At 44.0% G+C, this 21,157-nt stretch overlaps 2 protein-coding genes across 2 annotated transcripts in view; both read right to left on the reverse strand.

Moving 5' to 3' along the window:
* Positions 1–6,392: 6,392 nt before the first annotated feature.
* LOC147897721 (MIF4G domain-containing protein / MA3 domain-containing protein) overlaps positions 6,393–21,157 on the reverse strand; it is a 177,266-nt gene continuing 162,501 nt past the window's right edge. The window contains exon 12 of the mRNA XM_087380425.1: positions 6,393–7,076. Within this exon, the coding sequence (XP_087236551.1) occupies positions 6,657–7,076 (420 nt within the window). The 3' untranslated portion in view covers positions 6,393–6,656. The remainder of the gene's footprint in view (positions 7,077–21,157) is intronic.
* LOC147897722 (uncharacterized) lies at positions 7,093–14,982 on the reverse strand. Its single transcript, XM_087380825.1, has 5 exons — positions 14,848–14,982; positions 13,445–13,687; positions 10,318–10,602; positions 9,830–10,180; positions 7,093–7,152 (listed from the first exon to the last, which is right to left on the reverse strand). Exons 1-5 carry the CDS (start codon positions 14,980–14,982, stop codon positions 7,093–7,095), a joined length of 1,074 nt encoding a protein of 357 aa, XP_087236951.1.

Genomic DNA, 21,157 nt, shown 5'->3' on the forward strand with positions numbered 1-21,157 from the left:
TTATTTTGCCTCTTAGGAATACCCATGGGTTTTCATATTTCAATGAAGCAAACATGGGACTGGTTTCTTTGCAAAATTAAGAAAAAGCTTGACAAATGGAGAGGGTATCAGGCTAAGTGAGCTGGGAGGAAATTAGTTATCAATCATTGCCTTTACCTTGTTGCCATCTTTTACCTCTCCTGTTGGTTGCCTTCAAGAGCTGGCTAGAAAGTTTTATCATGTTATGTAGGTCTTTCTTCTGGGGAGGACCCTCTAGACAGTCAAAAGTAGGGTGGTCTTTCTACACCAAACCCACTAGTCAGGGAGGTCTAGGTATTGTTCATATTAAGACTATTCTTAACCCCCTTGAGGACCGAGCTCAATTATTACTAAAAAATGCAGTCCATATCCATCCCATTAGGGCACCTAACTAGAAAAGATATCCTCTTCTTTCTACCCTTTGATGCCTCGAACCTTGTAACACTAAAGGGAGTCCACTTGTCCTGCTTTTGAACAAATTAAGAGCCATGTTGTATTTACTAGGAAGGGTGCTTTTATGGCTCTTAATTCCATTTGGGTCTCAATCGTTTTTAAAGATAAACCTTTGAATGATGAAGACCTCATTAGAGCCAGCCTCCTTTTCAACAAGGGTTTGCAATGCTGGGGTCTGTTTGGGAAAAAGGCAACTTGAAGTGGAAAGACATGCTAGAAATCAGGAAGGAATTCTCTCTTACAAGTTACCAATGATCAACATGATTTAGTCACGAACAAACTAGTGCTCTGGCAGGGGGACACTCAATGGAAGTGGGGGACTCAACTGACATGAAAGAGTTTGGCTGGGTGAGTAGCTCTTTATTTTTCCTCATCCCTGCAATAACATGGAAGAGAGCATTTGGGCTAAGAACATTCCGAAAAAGATTTCCACTCTGTTATGGATGATGGTACACATGGTAGTTTGGACAAATGCCAGGAGTCTAAGAATTGGGAAAGGGGATGGTCAATGAAAAAGATGCCTAGGAGTGAGAGAAGACATATTCCACCTTTTTGTGGCATGCCCTCATGCTCAAAAAGTTTGGAAACAGTTCTGCATGCCCACGGGTGAAACCCTGAGCTGGAAGGCTATTCTTTTAGGGGAGGCAACTAGAGTCAAAAAAGATTTGTGGCACCAGACTAGAGCGAAGGCTGTTTGGTCTATCTGGATGTTAGCAAACATTTTTTAGTTTAATAACACTTTTTTGTTTGCTAACATCTTGTTTGTGAGTGGTGGGACATGAATCCACAAAGCAATCGAGTTATATAGATTTTACCGAGAATTTATTAGTAGGAGACATAGTTCCTCAACATTTTTACTATTCATTTGCCTTCTTGAGAACCTATCCATTTCATTAAAAGGGAACTACATTGATCAATGTTCAACGTGTGTAATTGTTCCTTAAATTGCTAAAATTAGGCAACTTCATTTGTAGGAGCATTGAGAGGGAGTTGTTACTATTGCTACAGAAGTGTGCCCAAGACTTGGCAGCTTAGGAACTATGTCATTGCGGGAGCTATTGGTGGTGCAATTAGTGCTTGCTCCATTATGACACAAGGTGCTTGCTTCCAAGTAAGGAATTAAGCCTCTCATTATGCTAATTACCAATCCCTATTTGCAAATAAACCTTCCCAATTGATCACATAGTGCATGTTGTTTTTAACCTTATCATATACGTTAGCATGTAAACTAGTGGATTTGTTGAGGGAATAAATGATCTCTCTCTCTCTCTCTCTCTCTCTTCTATGACCCTAGCAACTGAGGGTGATTAGAGATGTTGGTATGCACACACAAGCAGGTGGTTTGAGAGATTGGAGCTCCATATGGACAGATTATCCCCCTTCTAGTATAACATTGATGTGCCATCTTTCCCACTTGGGTATCATGAGATCAACCAAGTCACACATGAGGACCTCCTACAACTACACACATTCATGACTTGGTTGAAGCCGAGTGAGCTCCTAAGCTCAGCTTCTACAAAGATCATTGCTTACACACTTCTGATTAGGGTTTATTAATCCTCTAGGGTATACTCATATTCACATGGAGGATTCCTATCAGGCAGTTTCGAGTTTCATCACATCGACCCCGCATTGAGAGCGAGCAAGATGAGGGAGTACCCAGGGAGAGGCGCATCTTCCTTGTGTGATCTATAGGTGATCGAAATCAAAGGAGCATCTCATCCTCAGATGCCTAGTGTTCTTCTACGAGACCTGAGGCCACTACTATTTTCTCTTTCAAAGACAACCTCGAACTACTCTCCCGATTCCTTTCTTTCCCAGACCAAAGATGTCTGGCCGCCTTCATCCATGAGGCAGTCACGCATCGAGAGCAATTATTTAGATCACGGAGACAAGGATGGGATACACAAGAAGACTCTTCTCATAGTAAGATTACAGAGTTTTTCCAGCCAAACCGTATAGGTCACCACCTCACAGGCACGCATGATCCAAATCCAACGACACAACATATCCAAAAGAGGACGGACGCACAAATTACATTCCACTTGACAATGTTGATTTCATTTGATTTTATGGTGATTCATTTCATATCTTGCTCCTACAAGCTCAATCTATTTTATTTTGAGCAATCCAATTTCGTAATTCATCTTTTTAATATATGTGGTAGGTAGTATAGAACGGGGTGTTGATACTTTTTTTAGTGATTGTCCGTATGCAATACACTTCCCAAGAAGAAACTTTGTTTTTTGTGTAACCACTTGCACTCAAATTTGCAACCAATATTTGATTAAACATGTCTCTTTCAGATAGTTTTGGAACATTGATTGCTGAGGGAGATGAGTTGGATGGCTCCAACTATTCCTTGTGGCCTTTTATGCTCAAGAATATACTAGTTGGGAAAGGACTGTGTGATCTTACTCTAGTTATTGCCAACATCTCAAGTAGTCAAACCTCATCTATAAGCTCTCGTCTCTCCCCTCACAAAGTACCAAAGGATATTTGAGCATAGGAATGCCCAAGCTTTATCTTTGATTGTATTGTCAGTCAAGAGACATATCAAGAAAAATATCAAACCATGCAATCATATCAAGGATGCATGGGATAGTTGGCTACTATGTATTATGTCAAGAATGAAGCACATGTCATTCCCTTGACCAAGGAGCTTACGATGCATGATGTATAGACTATCAAGGAGCATGTGACAAAAATGTCAAGTTTAAGAGATCATCTTGTAAGCGTCGATGAGATCATTGAGAAAAAGAAATTGATCCCGCTCACTCCCAACAATTTTGCTAGCTCCTACTTCTTTGAGTATTTTCATGAAGGAGGCTCTATCTCATTTGAAGAGATGGATGGCTTTTTTTTGCATGAGGAGGAGAGTCTCCAATTTTTCTCATGCCTCTAGCCATGGTGAGCAATCATGTACTTCCTATGGCAAGGGAAAACTTCAAAGAAACAATATTGCCAAGGGAAACAAAAGCGATGCAAGCAAAATCTAAAAAACATTCAAAGGTAAAAAAGGAAAGATGTAATTACTGCAAGTAGCTTGGTCAATTCACAATATCAAAAGAGAATTCCAAATGAGAAAAAGAGACAAGGCACTTCTAGCAATAATTTTATTGCACCCCTTGTTGAGAATACTACGTCTCAACCATATGCTCACGTTGTGTACGATGACAGGGATTTTGTATCTGTGAGGAGACCTCACTTTAGAGGGACTCATATGCTCCTAGGTACACTATTCCTCACGAGGACTAGTAGGTTACATGTGCCAATGATGCTTCTTAGGATATCACGAGTGGAAAATGTTTCCATTCTTTTGGCCTATGACAAATCACAATATACCTATGATGTAGGTATGTTCGACTCGAGAAAAAATATGATTTCAATTGTGTCGCTCATGAGCAGCACATGCTAGTGGAATTTCAAACGATTAGTGCAAAACTAAAGATCCCAAGAAGAGGTTTGTAGTGGTTGCCACTGACACATATGATGGGGTTGTTTATAAGCTTGATGCAAAGCTATTTGTACAACATGGTATGGCTATGTCAAATACAACTCTAAGCACTCTTTGGCATGCCCACCTTGTTCATGTCACCTACAAAAGTTTGACTGGCTTATTCAATCATGTTATGGTTGAGGGAATGCCAAAATTACTATAGCTTGCTTCAAAAAATTTTAAGGATGTGTTCTTGGCAAGTTGCATCAAATGCCTTCCCCTAAAGATGGACCAATGAGCGCAACAGAGAGGTTGCACCTTGTGCATAGTGGTGTTTGCAAACCCATGAACATAACCACACATCAAAGCGCATGTTCACTTTCATTGATGGCTTCAATCAATTCACATGTGTCTTTGTCATGAAAGAAAAATCTGAGGTGCTTCATCGATTTTGTGAATTCAAGACTTTAATTCATAATCAAACCAATTCTATAATCAAAACACTCATAAATGATAGAGGACGAGAGGACATGTTAGACAATTTCAAGGTGTACTTATTGGAACATGGGATTATGTAGCATATGACAATGCCTTACACACCACAAAAAAATGGGCTTGTAGAGAAGAGAAGCAGGTCAATTAAGGAGATGATATGGTGTATGCTAAACCATAAGAAATTATCAAAGGTTTTTTAGGGAGAGGCTATAACTATAGCCACACGCATCCAAAATATACGTCCTACAAAGGCATTAGTCCATATTACACTTTTTTGAGAATTCTATGGGTACAATCCCAAGGTGAGTCACTTCAGAGTGTTTGGATTAGGGGCATATACTTTGGTTCTTGAACAATAGACATCAATGCCATAATAATATCACATTCATTTTAGTTGGGCATAGAGGGAAAGGGTTTTACATTCTATAATCTAGTATAAGAAAGCTCATCATTAGCAGGGATATTGCCTTTAATGAGAATGAGTGCATGTATCTTGAAATACTTGGGATGCCACCTAATGATATACTCCTTCGGATGTGACTCAATTTGGGCCTAATGAGTTGCCACATCATGAGCTAGATTCCTCTACCTCACACATGTCTAAGGAACCTACTCTTACCTCTAAAACTTTAGATGGGCTGCCACGTAATGAAGTGCATCTCCTAACTTACTTGTTTCAAATATGCAGACAACCATAGGAGGATGGATAGCCCATTGTGTATCAACATATACAAAGAGCAGGTGGTACTACAGATGAGCCAATTCCAAAATTGGCTAGGTTGACCATTCATGATGCATAGTTCGAAACTAATAGGCTCCCTATGCTTATCAGCTTGATGCTTATACTTTATTTGAGTCTATTCCAAAGTATGATATACAAGCCACTGTGGACCCTCGTGGAGCAGCAGCTTCTTTGGCAATGTGCCAGGTTGCCTTGGAAGAAGCTTTGAATTGGGGGGCTTTCAATGTCAAATCCACACGCAAAGCAAGCAAAAAACCATGGCATACCTCAAAGGGGCTTTGCCCAATGGAAGAATGAGTGACTCTCTTGTAGACATGCTGCATGTAGCCAAGGTAAGTATCCGAAGTTTTAAGATTATGGTAGCAATAAAGTCTAATGAGCTGAACCGAGACACCACTTACCTACTTAGTTTGTCCATCCGCATGTAAGGCGAAGATGCACATACACAAGAACTAAATGCTCACCTACAACTCAAAAGTAGGAACTTTAGTCCAGAATGGGAAGCTTGAAAGGAAGATAAAGCCAAAACTTCCTTCCTACACGTTCAAACCATAATGGAACCTTGAAAGGAATATAAAGCTAAATCTCTCGTCCCAACACCCCACTAATTGTAGATTCCATCTGAAAGCTTGTATAGATTTGTAAATACAGTAGAAGCCAAGCTATAGGTGCAAAGTGACCAATTTCACTTGCTTATGTCAAGCCTACTATATATATATTCCCTAATACAATGTTAAGGGCAGATTCCAGTTTCAATTAAGGATTTAAGATTTGATCATGTGGCCAAATCCTAGCCGTGATGGAAATTCCCAAACTATCTGAAAATTCCCAAATTCTTTAATATAATGTTCTAACTGCGAGGAGAGAAGATTGGTATCAGAAGCACTTTCTCGGCTATCTTGTACAAAGTTAGGCATGACTCCACAATCATATGTGACTCTCCTTGAATCGATGCGTTTCACACGAAAATGCCACCCATGTGACCACAATGCACTGTACTTATATATATATATATATATATGAGAATACAAAGACAGAAAAAAGTGGGAGAGCCAATAATGGCAGATCATGGTTTTCTGCTATATCAAGGATATCTACGATGTATTTTGTATGCTATGCATGTCACTCATAAGATTGGCTGAATTCCAAGATTCCACATATATATCACGTGTGAAAAGTAAAGGTTGATATGCATGCCAAGCTCATCTACAATCATTAGCTACATCCTGCAACCTTACCATATCTCAGTCAGATTCACACTCAAAAGCATATTAAACAGATTTCAAATGGATTCTCACACAGGGACACCCCCAAACTTAGGAAGAACTCCCCAGCTCATAAAGGGGTAATGTTAGTCTAAAATTTGAGGGGACAAGTAAAAGGAGGCACTACCCGCTGCAACAGAAAGACACTACCCAACTTCAGAACACATGTGTCAAGAAGAGGAGATGCCAGAATTCAAGGCCTAAGCAACAGAAATGAGACGTTTTGGCCCAAAGCCACCCATCTTTACTTCAAACGCACACCACTAGAGTTTGCCAATGCTTTCTTAGCCAGGTGACACCTTTGCACTAGTAATGTTCTTTCTTGCAACTCAAAATCACCTGCTTTCGGACCTTTAGTCAGAAGCTGGTGCAGGAAGACAGAAAGTCCAGTTTGTATACTCTCAAGCTCCTGAGAACAAGCAATCCGTGAAAAAGTATTCCAGACTATCTCATCAGTGTATTCTGTCAGTAAAACCTTCATAAATATGTGAAAATGCAGCACAACTTTTGGAGTCATTGTTTTTGGATCAGTGAAGTCCACCACTTTTAGCACTGAAAGGGAGAGAGAATAAGTCGCAATCAAATCTGCAAGAAGATGTGCCAAATTTGCAATTCTCCGTGTCTCCATAGAACTGAGCTGTTTAAAGTGGTCCCATAGACAATACTGCCATCCGCAAATTTTATAAGTCAGCACTACTGTCTGAACCCACACCCGCCCTTTTCAATGCAACTAAAACACCCTGAAAAGGAAAAGGATGTAACTGCAAACAATGAACATAACCTTCCCCAGATTGCACTTGCACACAACACTACACATTCAAACACCAACACATATACAACACCATACATACATCATGTTCCTGTGGATGCAAATGTCATGGAGAAAACCTGTCATCAGGTGCACTGAGCACCAAGATTCTTCATCCTTTTCATTAATAAATAGTCCCATTTTTCTGTAAGACTACATTCTGTTGTGCTTAAGCTGCATAGAACTTCCATGCTATTTGAAACACTTGCGACACCCTTCAGACAGAATTATGATTAGACATGAGGCATCACACGCCAATATAAAGCAAGCTTTTGGCAGCCTGACCAATTAGAGCACATGAACAGTAGTGCGCATTTGAAAACAATGCTTCTCTTCTCAACCTTGTAGAACTTTGGTCTAGATCATTTATCTTCCTCAGTGTAGACTACCCCCTCAGGTTGCCTCAAGATGGGACTTGCAAGAGAGAGAATGTGAAAAAGCACTTGGGTGCTGAGGGGTTGCTCGTCATAGATGGCCTGTGGGAAGTTGCATGTACCAGGCAGCCACACACACCAAACAGTTGGCTGGGATACACAGTCCAAGACAGGTAACCAACAGACAAGATTACAGGAGAACGAACAGTTGATAGCAGCACTTAGTCAATTCATGATCTCCTGCAGCTATAGCAAGGTCATGTGGCAGGCAGACATATATGAGCTTAGTCAAGGTGTGGAAAACAGCAGGATTGTAGACACCTCACCATTGACGTAGTTCACGTGGAAGTAGGCAGAACAGCTGAAATCACAACAGTCAGGAGCAGCATATGTTGCTGCTTGTGGGGACTCAAGAGCAGGGCAGAAGGGACTGATGGCAGCAGGTGCCTAAAATGATCAGTGGTTCAGCTGCAGAGGCAGGCAGATATTCATGGAGCGGAAAGATGTAGAGCTGGCCATATTAAATAGCAACGGCATAACACTTCACCTTGGGATTCTGATTGCCATCCCCATCAGCACTTCGCTAGCTTAGGGTTAATAGGAAAGATCACAGGCTTCATAGCCCACATGATCATGTGTAATTGTGTGCCCCATTCTTGGGGCTATGGCAGTTGCCTAGTACCAGGTCAAACTCTTGAGGATGCTTCAAGCCATTTTTCCTACCTTGGCAACCATAAATAGAACACAACAGCTCATAGGTACCAGTCACTGTAGCTACATTAAGATTTGTCTGGACTTTAACGTGACTTGACCCAAGGTCAAAGTAAATGGGAATCCATGTAGGCTCATCATGGTAGCAGTATTCCCTCGCAGTAGCTGCCTTAAACTACCCAACTTCAGAGTAGTTCTCGAGCAAGGACAACACAGACTCGGAACGATCATTGAGGAGGCTCCCCATTTTTCCGAATGTGAAAACTGTATAGAACTCTTAAATCTTTGCATGAACACCTAGACCCTATTTAACTTCCATTAAGGAATGCACATTCACGTTCACACTTCAGCTTCAGATTGAGGCAAGACTTGAATCTAAAACTTGGAAACATGAATGTTTCCTGCATATGCTCCTTGAAGCCTTATGGAAATGTAGGTTGCTAGAGCAAAGAGTAATCTCCCCACTTGAGCTGCGGAGAGCATAGTTACCAAGGAACAGGAACATTTGGGGAAAGTCAGATATCGGAACGGGAAGATTGAAACGGAAACGGAGAACACCACGTCATATGACATGTCATACAACACATCATCATATGACACAAAACTATATTACAACATGAAAGAAACTAGCTTTTTACAGCTTTGAGCTTTCCATTTCAGCTCTAGAACTTTTAAAAACACACATTTGGAACGTTTCATAATCTATGCTTCCAATATGTGGATAACTAGATGCTTCCCTAATACCATTTCCAATATCCCTAATATATGGGAAGAATTTTTTTGAGAGAAAAAATAAGTTGAGTGTGTGTGTAAGCGCCATAGTTACCAGCCGAAACGGAAACGGAAGAAACGGAAACGGAAGAAACGGAAGAAACGGAGTTTCCGGGCCCCGCCGAAACGGAAACGGAAGAAACGGCAATATGATACAATTTATGTATAAAAATTTATTTTTTATACATAATTTAATTATCAATAGAGTGCAAATCATACATAATACAAATTACAATTATCTATACTTGAAGGCTGAAGCTTCAGGCTTCAGCCTTTAAGCATCAATGCATCATTCATGATTCATGCCTCTATGATTCTAAATTCTTGAATGATGCTTCAATAATCTGAAATCAACATGTATCATGAGTCATGACTAACAAGTTTGGCATTACAAGAATCTGAAATTTAGAAGTTTGAAGTACTTAAAAGTTTAAACTTAGCACACAAGTTGAAACTTGAAACTTGAAACTTGAAACTTGAAAGTATTCAATGTCCAGACTCCATAGATGATCATGATTCATGGTCCACAAATTTCATGATCATGATTCATGACTCATGACTCATGAGTCATGCAAGACTCAAAATAAAAGCACTCATGGATGATATAAAAAAACAGCAGGACTACTGATCATCTGCATCATCCATGGCCTCCTCGTCATCGTCATCCTCTGCGTCCTCAGATAAGTTCGAGGCATCTGTGTCACTGTCTGAAGAAGAATCATCAACATCAGGATCAGGATCATCGGGTGCAACTGAAGTACTAGCACCATCTCCAGATGGTTGAGTGTATGATCGTGTGTGGTGTGCTGGCGCTGACAACTCCTCATACAACATGGTGTATATGTCCAGCTCCTCCCGTGGGATATCTGGTATGACCTCCATCTTCTCCACGTCCACCTTGTCTACATTCACTTGGCGAGGTTCGGGGCAGCCGGCGGTGAACTCAAGGAGACGGAGGTTGCAATGACAAAACACCAACCGCTCCAATTGAGCCGTGCTCAATCTGTTCCTCTTCTTTGTGTGAAAGAGGGCCCAAGTGCTCCAGTTCCTCTCACAAGGACCGGAACTGCAGTCCTGTGAGAGAACACGTATAGCAAGGCGTTTCTGCCATAAGCCAATTAAGCCGAGATAAGTATCAGGAACTTGATAACTTTAAACATATTTGTAGTAGATAAAACTTCAAATTACTTAACGACTAAGCTCCAACTAGTGGCGTTGGAACTTGTCTCTTAGACTCTTACCAAAGTAGGAGTACAGTTGCCATATTTCTCCCACCAGGAGACAGGTTGCAACTGTGTCTCTCGGAGCCTAGCTGTAGGTCGACCAAAGGAGAGGCTGTGATTGCGGAACAATAGAAGTTCATCCTCCAATCTTCGTTGCATCTCCAAGTCACCACCTGTCCAATTTTGTAGATACTGTTGCATCCCCTCCTCCAACTCGTCATTCTCATATTGCTCTTGACTGCGCCAGAGCGGATGCAATACATGTGCCACCGCATGGATTGGGCGGTGGAACCAATTCCACCGCTTATTCCATATAGCACGGATGGACTCAACCCTAAATCATGCCACAAGAAATTAGAATGCATTATGCATACAAAATTGATAGACTATAGATAATAGTACATACATAATATATATCTGAAAATTCCAGGCTTCATGATAACAAATTGCCATTTAGTAACTGCAATAATTATACATATTACAAAAGTAAAAAGTCTTACTTATCAGGCGATAGGGAAGTGTTTCTGTTGAGGGCCTCTCCAATCTTGTCCATAAACTCGTACAAGAGCCCTAATGTGCTTCCCTCCATGTCTGTGATGCGAAGCACCGTGTAGATAGGATTAATCGATTTGATTAATGCCTCCGCCTGATTCCACCAAGACTCATCCATGATCATGCGAAAAAATTTGATAGACTTTGCTTGGCCTCTATCATCCCAATCTCCCCACTCCCGAGACACAACCGTGCGCAACAAGCCCTGGCGCACTCGCACAAGCCTCTCCACCACTATGAACATGTAAGCAAACCTTGTGGTTGGAGGTTTCAATAGCTCAAGGTCACTGTAAGCCCGATAGATGCTGAGGACTTTGGGTCTCTTCGTGACAAACTTCACGATACTGCGGGCTGTGGAGAAGATGGCATCAATCCAAGGTATCTTCCCTAGGTCCTCGATCAAAAGATCAAGGCAATGTGAGGCACAGGGTGTCCACACAATCTTAGGGAACTCATCTTCTAACATGGCACCCATTGACACACAATTGCTGCCATTATCTGTCACCACCTGCACCACATACTCAACACCTATCTCCATAATGGCTGCCCGTAAATGCTCCCAAATATACAGCCCTGTAATCACTGTACCTGCAGTGGAAGCGTCTATGGCTCTCAAGAACATGGTTCCCTTGCAAGAAGACACTAAAATATTGTACACATTCCTCTTGCGTGCATCTGACCATCCATCGCATAAGAGTGTGCATCCATATTTTTTCCAAGTCTCTTTCAAGGGCTTCATTTGGTCTTCCACACATTCCCTCTCTCTTCTTAGCTCTCTTGTCCGCAAGGCCTCATATGTAGGCCCTTCCCATTCATACCCAATGCGGCTTACAGCTCTCATGGCCTTCCTCCATCGTGTAGTCTTCGCCACATGAAAGGGTATTGCACATTGTATGAAGAGCTTTGTGAGCTCACTAGTGGCCTCCTTCACTGCTTGCTTTTGCAAGCGTGCTTGAATGCTAGACCTTTGCAGTGATCCTCTTTTCCCCGCACTAGCATCCACACTATTTGATCCATGTGGCAAGGGTGTTCTTGTGGCACTAGGACCTGCGCTCGATGTAGTTGATGCCCCTCTACTTCTCTTTGCAGAACCCAATGTGCTGGCATCATCCAATGGCTCAGTGTCAGCAGCCTCTTCTTCATCTTGCAGCCCTTGTCCTCCACTTTTTGCAGCCAAGGCTGCCATACGCGCACGCTTCCATTCTGCTAGGCCACCTTTCACTGCAGTAGGCACGAACTCACAAGGTCCTACATCCTTGCAGGGAACACCTGCTAGATGGTCTTTCACCCGTGTGACAGACCCCGTCTTGCTTATGCCGCAATAGTTGCATCTCCACTTCTTGGAGCCACCGCCTCCTTTATAACTATCCAGGAGGGAGACATGGACCCAATAAGCATCTCTCGGCATTGAGGAGGATGGAGAGGTCACAAGTGACTCGTGAGAAAGGATGGGAGGTAGACTGTAGAAGGAGGATGGAGAGATAGAGGTAAAAGAGGATGGAGAGGATGGAGAGGTAGAAGTGAAGGAGAATGGAGAGGAGGAGGACGGAGAGGTAGAAGGTAAGATTAAAGAGAGGATGGAGAGAAGAAGGATGGAGGGATGGAGTCAGGAGAGCAGGCTGCCAAGCTGCAGGCTGCAGCTTGCAGGATGGAGAAGATGGAGCAAAGGATGAAGAGGATGGAGAGAGCTCAGAGAAGGATGGAGGTGAGGGCAGGTCCAAGAGCAAAGGATGGGATGGAGAGAGCTTGAAGGATGCTGAAAGGATGCTAGAAGGAGGCTGAAAGAATGCGGGAGGCGACGAAAAACGGCAGCGGCGAAATTCTGGAAGAAAACCCAAAAAACCCGTTTTTAGGGTTTCTGGGAAAACAGGAAAAACGAAACGCCGTTTCTTGACGAAACGGCGTTTCCGTTTCGCCGTTTCCGTTTCCTCCCACGAAACGAGCGTTTCGTGCAACTATGGTAAGCGCACATGCACATGTGTGTGTGTGTGTGTCTGTAATGTGCTTTCACCAAAAAAAGTGTGTGTGTGTGTCATGGAAGCCTTTTGGCGCTCTAAACATCGCAAAAAAAGCTTGCTATTACTTTCGGTGCAGCATCTATGTTCTCCCAAGATGCATGGAGGCCTTAATATTATGAATCTTCATGTACATATTCTTGCTCATAAAGGCAAAATGATGCTGCAATTTATGCAGGGTCCTTGGCCATGGGCTGCCATGATGCGTCATTTGCTCTCTCAACTTACTACCCCTGCCTTTGGTTATTGGCAGCCCACTCCATGGGACTTTATCTTAGGTTCTATTCAGGAAAAAATCAAAGGCTGCCCACTCATCTCCAACATTTTGCTAGACTGGAAACATATTCTATCTCACTTGAAATGGAATGGCAAGGATTCTTTACAGGGCAATTCTTTACGTTCTGAAAGCATACATTGGTCGAGAGCATTTTCCCCATTTGTTGGCTTTGCAGGAGCCTCAACGTTTGTATTTTCTGAGTATTAAGGGGATCCATTCTGTTGCAGATGTGATTCATGATTATGGGACCCCTCTTTCTTTTCCTTAGGCTGCTGCAAAATTCAGTCTTGGCATGCATTACCGTCCTGTTTGATTCAGCCTTATATTCCAATACCTCCTTTGGAAATTCAGGATCGGCTTCAAGACTGGACACTTCATTTGCCAAGGTTGGCATGTCGTCCCTTGAAGCTGTCTCACATAACAGTTTCTTCTTTGGATAAGGTTCTTTAGCCCTTGCCTTGGGTTTCGCAACGGGCAAACAACCTTTGGCATATGAATCGTCCCACACAATGGTGGCGACGGAGATTGCGAGGGATTTGGAAATCTAAAATTCCACTTCGACAACAGGTTTTTATCTAGAGAATATTGTTAGGAGTTCTTCCATCTAGACAGTCTCTGTCACGCAGACATGTTGCTCCATCTGTTTGTCACATATGCTTGGTTCCACCAGAGTCAGTGCCTCATCTTCTTTGGCATTGTTCTCGCACACGTGACTTTTTGGGATTGTTGTGCCAGCGTTTACACACCAGATTTTCCAAAGCTGCTTTTGGAAAATATTTCTGGTTATTTGGGATTCACCCACACATACAAGGGGCAGAAAATGGTACATGAACTGCCTTGGTCTCCACACAAGATTATACCATCGTTAATTAGGCATTGCTGCCTGGTTAGGGTAGAGGTTGTGGATTTCCCTCAATCTCTCGAGAAGCTATTGCCAAAGATTTTGCAACCTCGTTGGATAAGGTAGCGTGTCCACCCCAGCAACATGGGGATTCTAATAGATTTCGCATCTTATGGGACACGGATGTCTGCCTCCTTCCCTTTTCTTCGTTTCCTCTCCCTCTCAGCCCCCTCGCGCCGCCTCAGTTTCTCCTTGCCTACCCCCGCCAGCCCTCCGACTAGCCTCGCCAGGCCTCTGCCTACCCCGGCCTAGCCTTGCCAGCCCTTTGCCTACCCCCGCCTAGCCTCGCTAGCCCTTTGCCTACCCCGCCTAGCTTCGCCAGCCCTCCGCCTACCCTCGCTAGCCCTCAGCCTACCCCCGCCAGCAGCCCTCAGCCTACTCCCACCTAGCCTTGCCAACCCTTTCCGCGCCTCACCCCCCTTGCATCACCTCAGCCCCCTCGCTCCGCCCCTCAACTCTACTCCCTCAGTCCCGCCCCTCAGCTCTCAGCTCCAAGCAACTCTCAGCTCTCTACACCAAATCATCTTGCAAGCCTTTCAGAAATCAAGAACCAAGAAATGGCCCAACCTCTTTGCCCCCTGACCTGCCCACGGAGTAAGGTGTTGCCACTAGCATTAAAAAACAGGAGCTCACTTCAGTCCACCCCCGAAATGGCGAAGGAGACAAGGAGAAAAGGAAAGAGAGAGACCCAACAAAAAAGAGGATAAACAACAAAGGTAACAACTCACGCTTGAGGATGTCAACAAACGCAGCAATCAAAGTGGCCTACACGTGGACAGCACTGCCACACAAAAGGCAACCACCAGGGCTTCCATGCAAGCAATCTCCACATCAGCCTCTACATCAGCTTCCACCTCCACATCAGCTCCCACCTCGGCTCTCACATCATCATCACCATCGTTGACAGCAGCTTCTTTTTTGCTATCCACCCCATCCATGGAGGGGTCAGGTCTTACAGCAAGCAGGATTGGATACCCGCATCTGATCGAAGTTCTCGTTGCCTATTTTCAGGTTTGGATATAGCAAGACATAAACCTGCGACCATTGGTTGCCGCGAAGAATGACGTCATAGCTCCTACGGGAGTAGTAACAATCGAAGGCCCAGGTGGTACACTCCCGGTACCTATTCGTGTATCTTCAATTGGTTAGATGAATTGGGAGATGAGAACATCATTACTTCGCTGTGTTTACCTATTCATACCGTTCCAATCACCATCATTAGGGACAGCTTATGGTGCCTCAACTGAGTACGTCTCAATCTTGTCACCATTGCCCCTCAGCCAGCCACCGTTCATTGCTTCATCTGGCCTTACCACACACGCACTCCAGAGCTACTCTTCACCGTCATCTCCCTCAGTCCACTCTAGCTTCGCCCATCGTCCAGCCCCATCCTCCTTTATTTGTACTAGCCTCCTTCGATCCACAAGGACCGGGCTTTCCTAGGGCCACCCCACCTAATGTCTGGCAATCCCTCTTGATGGAGGTGCACAACATTCGAGTACGAGAGGTGGAGTTGACCCGCTTCGCACAGGAACAAGCCCGCTTTGCCCAAGAACAGGCTCGTATCATACACTAGCAGGGTACCCTTATTCAGAGGCTCAGACATGACATTTCACAGCTCCGACAGGAGGTCATAGCCATTCACACAGTCCCAGGGAGTAACCCAGTAGTTGAGGCACATATTGTGAGCATGCAATCTATAATCGAGGAGACTTCCAAATGGATCGATGTGGCCAAACAGGAACCTGCAAGGGCAACCATTTCAACTACTCCCATAGAGCAACAGCAGAGAGCCAATATGGCTCTCAACATCAGAGTCTGTGGCATCCCACGCACTGAGGCTACACAGATGAGTGATGCGACTACATTTGTCGTCAACTACTCTGGGGGTAGCTAGGCGCAGGATCGAGAGGGCATGGCGGGTGGGGAGAGACCCCAACTGAGAGCAGCTCCTATCATACGATTCCATGACAGTCAAGCACGACTTTCAGCTCTACGGCGTACGTCAATCTTACGGGACCAACCATCGATCTCCATGGATGAGGATCTCACCCCCCTACAAGTTGAGGAGAGGCACACTCTATTATAGTAGTAGGATCGCGCCCACAAGGATGCGAAGTGGGCGCTAGTTCGAGATGGACGACTATTTACAGGTCCACCCTTTTGGGAACCATCTCAATAGAGCAAAGAGATACACACTCCAAATTTCTTTGGATCCATATCCGATACATCGACGGCCCGGATTTATTCGTTGTAGTATGGTGCTTCCCTCCCGAGACCTCGCACTCACTTTGCTTGAGATATCCGAGAGGTGGCTGAGACATCACCATATGCAGCTCTTTATCAGTCCATTGTCAACTTCTCGAGCAGTAGGGAAGTCCTCTTGGTTGGGGTTTTCAACACGAGGACAGGCGCCTGTCAGAGGTACCACTTCTCAACTTCAAGGACGATTCCATTCTACTGCCAGTGAAATGCTAACTCACGTAAAAGACAGCAGAGACACTCTCATTTGCTCTCCCTCTCTCCCTCTCTCAACAGAGACACTAGGGCCCAGGACAACATGTCGGGCTGGACCCCCCCGAAGGTATTTTATTACTTGAAGAGAATCTGTTACAAAAGTTCAGCGTAGAGCTGTCTGATACCCCCCTCCTTTCAAAACGTGAAAAATCCCCTTTATTACAAGAGCTTCAAGCTCATTTCAAATTGGCAACATGCCACTTGTCTAAAATCTAGACTAAGTCCTATTACATGCCACTAAGGGCCACTCTGGAGTCTTCAAAGCACTTGGTCACACGAACCGCCTCCTAGATGCTTGTCAGGCTCCCGTAGCGCTTAGGAAAAATAACTCTTCCTAGTACCTACAACAATTAATTAAAGCGCACCACCATGGCACCCATTAATTGTTAGCGCTTTGCATGCAAATAACACACTGTGGACTAATTCTAGTCACGGTGGGCGTCCCCACTGAATACATGTGCACACCTAAACAAATATAAGTATATATATTTATTCTCTGGTTGACCGGAGTCAACACTCTTGATTATAATTAAGGAGCTTTGACCAAGAGTCGAGGCGCCTTAATTATAGCCAAGTCTCTCCAACCGAAGTTGGCACATCTTGGTTAACCGGGGTTAACCCTCTTGGTGCATGCCAAGTCTTGTTGACCGAAGTCAACACTCTTTGACCGTAGTCAGCTCTGTAGTTCTCTGGTTAACCGTAGTTAACCCTCTTGGTAATAAATCAAGTCTCCTTGACCGAAGTCAGGTTTACTTGACTAGAGTCAAGTATCTTTGACCATAGTCAATCCCTTGACCATTAAAAGAACTCTTTGACCATAATTAACACATATAAAATACTTTAATTATGATCAAATAAATGGTCAACTGTACTTTGACTTGGGATATTTACATTGTGGTGACATCCCCTCGGCTTCTATTCAGTTGACCTCAACTGAAAAGCTTCCTTGTAAACATCCAAAAGTTGTGGATGGTCGGATAACAAGTCTTCGTCCATCCACTTGGCATCGAATGCCGTATAATTCTTGAATTTTACAAGATACCTGTAAAACTCCTTACCCTGAGGGCCTTTGCGCACAGTATGGTACACAATCTGCTCTAGTTGAAGGACCTCCTCCAGCTCATCCACTTCTGGTGGATCCTCTGATACTGGTTCTGTAGGCTCTGGTCCCTGGAATTTCTTTAGAAGACTCACATGGAATGCATTGTGAATCCTCCAATGCTCTGGCAATGCTAATCTGTATGCAACCTCATTTATTCTTTCTGTAACCCTGAAAGGGCCATAGTATCTAGGAGATAACTTTGCATACACTTTCTGTTTGCCTTTAAACTTGTGGAGCCTAGCTTTTTCAAACTTTAAAAGTACCCAGTCCCCTTCCTTGAAATCTAACTGTCTCCTATGCTTATCTGCAGCTCTTTTATGTTTCTGTTGAGACCTTTCGATTGCTGTCCGGACTTGGCTGTAAGCTGTCTGGAGGTCTCTCACAAACTGATCAGCTGCAAATATTTCATCTTGTTGTACACATCCACTGTATCTCCTGCATCCATATGCAAACTGTCCCAATCTTGAAGAACATGGTCTCTAAACTGTTTAGGCATAAACTACTGGTAGAAGGCTTTCTTGAAGTCCTTCCACTTCCTTGGGGCTGATCCATTTGTGGTCTGTGCACTCCACCATGCACTAGCTGTTGCTGTCAAGTGCAAACTGACCATTCTTAACTTGGAGGATTCTGAAAACTTTTCTGTGCCGAATGCAGCACCAAACTGCCTGATGAACTGCAATGCTTTGTCTGTATGACCATACTGTCCATTGTAGGTCATAAACTTGACAGATTTACCTCCCTCTTTGAATTCCTTGGTCTCTCTGGAAGACCTTCTCTTCCTAGACTTCTTATGTTTCCTTCTTTTCCTGGATGGTTTATCTGATAAAGAAGAAGAAGATACAAAAGTCGAACTCGAGATAGACGGTGATGGACTAGGAGATCGGTGATGATGCCTCGATCTCTTCCTGCTATGAGACCGTCCCCTATGAGATCTCTCTTTCTCAGGCTGTACACGAGAGTGCGCCTCTGGCATTGGCACGTCATATGCTATATTAGGCATAGCTTCTGCTTGAAACAAATGATGAGGCCTTGGATCTTTTCTGAAATTTTCCATCTCTTGCATACGAGCACGTACCATCTGTTCAAATTCTTGTTGAGTTTGCTGCACACTTCTCTGTCTTGGATGTACATCCCTATCTTGTGAATCCCACTGGATAGGTGATTGATCCATATTCTGAGATCTGCAAATTTTTCACACACCGTGTAGGTAACTGATGCACAACTACCTTTGCTTTTCCGACAGAAAAATACCTCAACAAGAGGTGTCTTGCATTCACAACTTGTGCCAGTAATTGGGCTATCAGTTCAAAGCATAAACCCACAAAATTGCTAAAGCATCAACAATTGTATTGCCCCTTTTCTGGCTACTGCAAATGACTTCAAAATGCATCTGTTTTTCCCTCTTTTCTCTGCTCAAAGGCATGCATATTCTTTTTCTGCAAATCTCTGATTTCTCTGCTTTTCTCTGCTTTTTGCTGCTTTTCTGACAGTAAAAGTCTGCTTTCTCTGTTTTTCTCTGTTTTCTCTGCTTTTCTTCTGCTTTTCTGACAGTAAAAGTCTGACAGGCAGGTGAAATCTGCTAGCAGAAACAGTCTCTGCAACTGTCCTTTTTTTTTTGAAAGAACAGTAACCAGATGGAGTAACTGGCTAGTTACTCTAACCAGACTGACTGGTTCTGGTCTGGTTAGTCTGCAACTAGACTAACTGGACTGGTTACACCAACCAAACTGGTCTGGTTAGGCCAGATTAACTGGACCAATGTTGAACTAACTGGGTACTGGTTCAACTAACCAGAGTTGACTAGCTGTACTTAACTTAACCAGGGTTTCACTAAACACAGGTCAACCAACCAGGATTTACTGTACCAGGGTTAACTTAACCATTGGCCTACCAGGTTGACTGCCACGTGTCAGTGCCACGTCATCTACTGCACGTGTGGATGCCACGTCAGCTGGGCCTGCTGGCTGCCACGTCAGCTGTTTGTCAGGCCTGCCACGTTAGCGCCACGTGTCCTCCTGTGCCACGTCAGCTCTGCAAACTTGCCCAAACCTTGGCTAGAATTTCCGTCGAGACCATCGCGCCTTAGAGACCATCGCGCGTCGCGGGCTTTTGCATCTCTGGAGAGTCGCTTGTCTTCCATCAGCCAGCCTTCTGGAGAGTCGCTTGTCTTCCGTCAGCCAGCCTTCTAGAGAGTCGCTTGTCTTCCGTCAGCCAGCCTTCTGGAGAGTCGCTTGTCTTCCGTCAAATTGTGAACCCGTGCGTGAAGGCGTCGCTATGCAAGGCGTCATGGCTACACAGGAAGCGTGACAGAATTTGCCCCAATTAATTTGCATTCACATCTATTGGATGCACGTACGCCATCAGCAATACCAGGACTTGCGCTATTTCACCAGACACTTGCACCAAAGATTAGTGTCATGTTAATTTTCCACCCGAGGCGTCACTCCCATGGGTAGCCTGTGTCCTGTTGATTCTCCGCCCGAGACGTCACACAATCGTCTGCTCAAAGCTCTCTCCAAGGAATCACATAAACCCACGCTCCTGACTCCTCGCTTAGCTTACTAACTGCAGGACCCCATGAACTTTCGCACTTTGCCTGGCCACTGTCCTGCGTATAGCCTTCGTCGGTGCATCCAATGGTAGATGGTCACCAGACGTTTAAAAAAAACTAGTGTTTGAGAACCAGAACTCGTAGCCCACTGTTTGGCGGAATTTGCAGGCAGCCAAAATAGAGCATCGAGAGGTCCAATGATCTTCTGATCACCCAACCACACATCCTCAAGCCTTTCTTGGGATCGTCACCACCTGAGAAGATGGCGAATCCCAAGCTCTGATACCAATGAAATGCTCACTCACGTAAAAGACAGCAGAGACACTCTCATTTGCTCTCCCTCTCTCAACATAGACACTAGGGCCCAGGACAACATGTCGGGCTGGACCCCCCCGAAGGTATTTTATTACTTGAAGAGAATCTAATACAAAAGTTCAGCGTAGAGCTGTCTGATACCCCCCTCCTTTCAAAACGTGAAAAATCCCCTTTATTACAAGAGCTTCAAGCTCATTTCAAATTGGCAACATGCCACTTGTCTAAAATCTAGACTAAGTCCTATTACATGCCACTAAGGACCACTCTGGAGTCTTCAAAGCACTTGGTCACACGAACCGCCTCCTAGATGCTTGTCAGGCTCCTGTAGCGCTTAGGAAAAATAACTCTTCCTAGTACCTGCAACAATTAATTAAAGCGCACCACCATGGCACCCATTAATTGTTAGCGCTTTGCATGCAAATAACACACTGTGGACTAATTCTAGTCACGGTGGGCGTCCCCACTGAATACATGTGCACACCTAAACAAATATAAATATATATATTTATTCTCTGGTTGACCGGAGTCAACACTCTTGATTATAATTAAGGAGCTTTGACCAAGAGTCGAGGCGCCTTAATTATAGCCAAGTCTCTCCAACCAAAGTTGGCACATCTTGGTTAACCGG

Source organism: Dipteris shenzhenensis, chromosome 10 (assembly GCF_047967505.1).
Source record: "Dipteris shenzhenensis isolate YYH24624 ecotype China chromosome 10, Dip_SZ_1.0, whole genome shotgun sequence".
Taxonomy (NCBI): Eukaryota; Viridiplantae; Streptophyta; class Polypodiopsida; order Gleicheniales; family Dipteridaceae; genus Dipteris; species Dipteris shenzhenensis.

Bases quoted from the DNA above. Each gene is read 5' to 3' on its own strand.
- LOC147897722 (XM_087380825.1), bottom strand. From the start codon at position 14,982: ATGGATGGGGTGGATAGCAAAAAAGAAGCTGCTGTCAACGATGGTGAT. The intron at 10,181-10,317 runs GTAAGAGTCTAA...GGCTTATGGCAG, and splicing joins GCAACTGTACTCCTACTTTG to AAACGCCTTGCTATACGTGT. The intron at 7,153-9,829 runs GTTGCACCCGAT...TTTCCTTTTCAG, and splicing joins GAGATGGTGCTAGTACTTCA to GGTGTTTTAGTTGCATTGAA.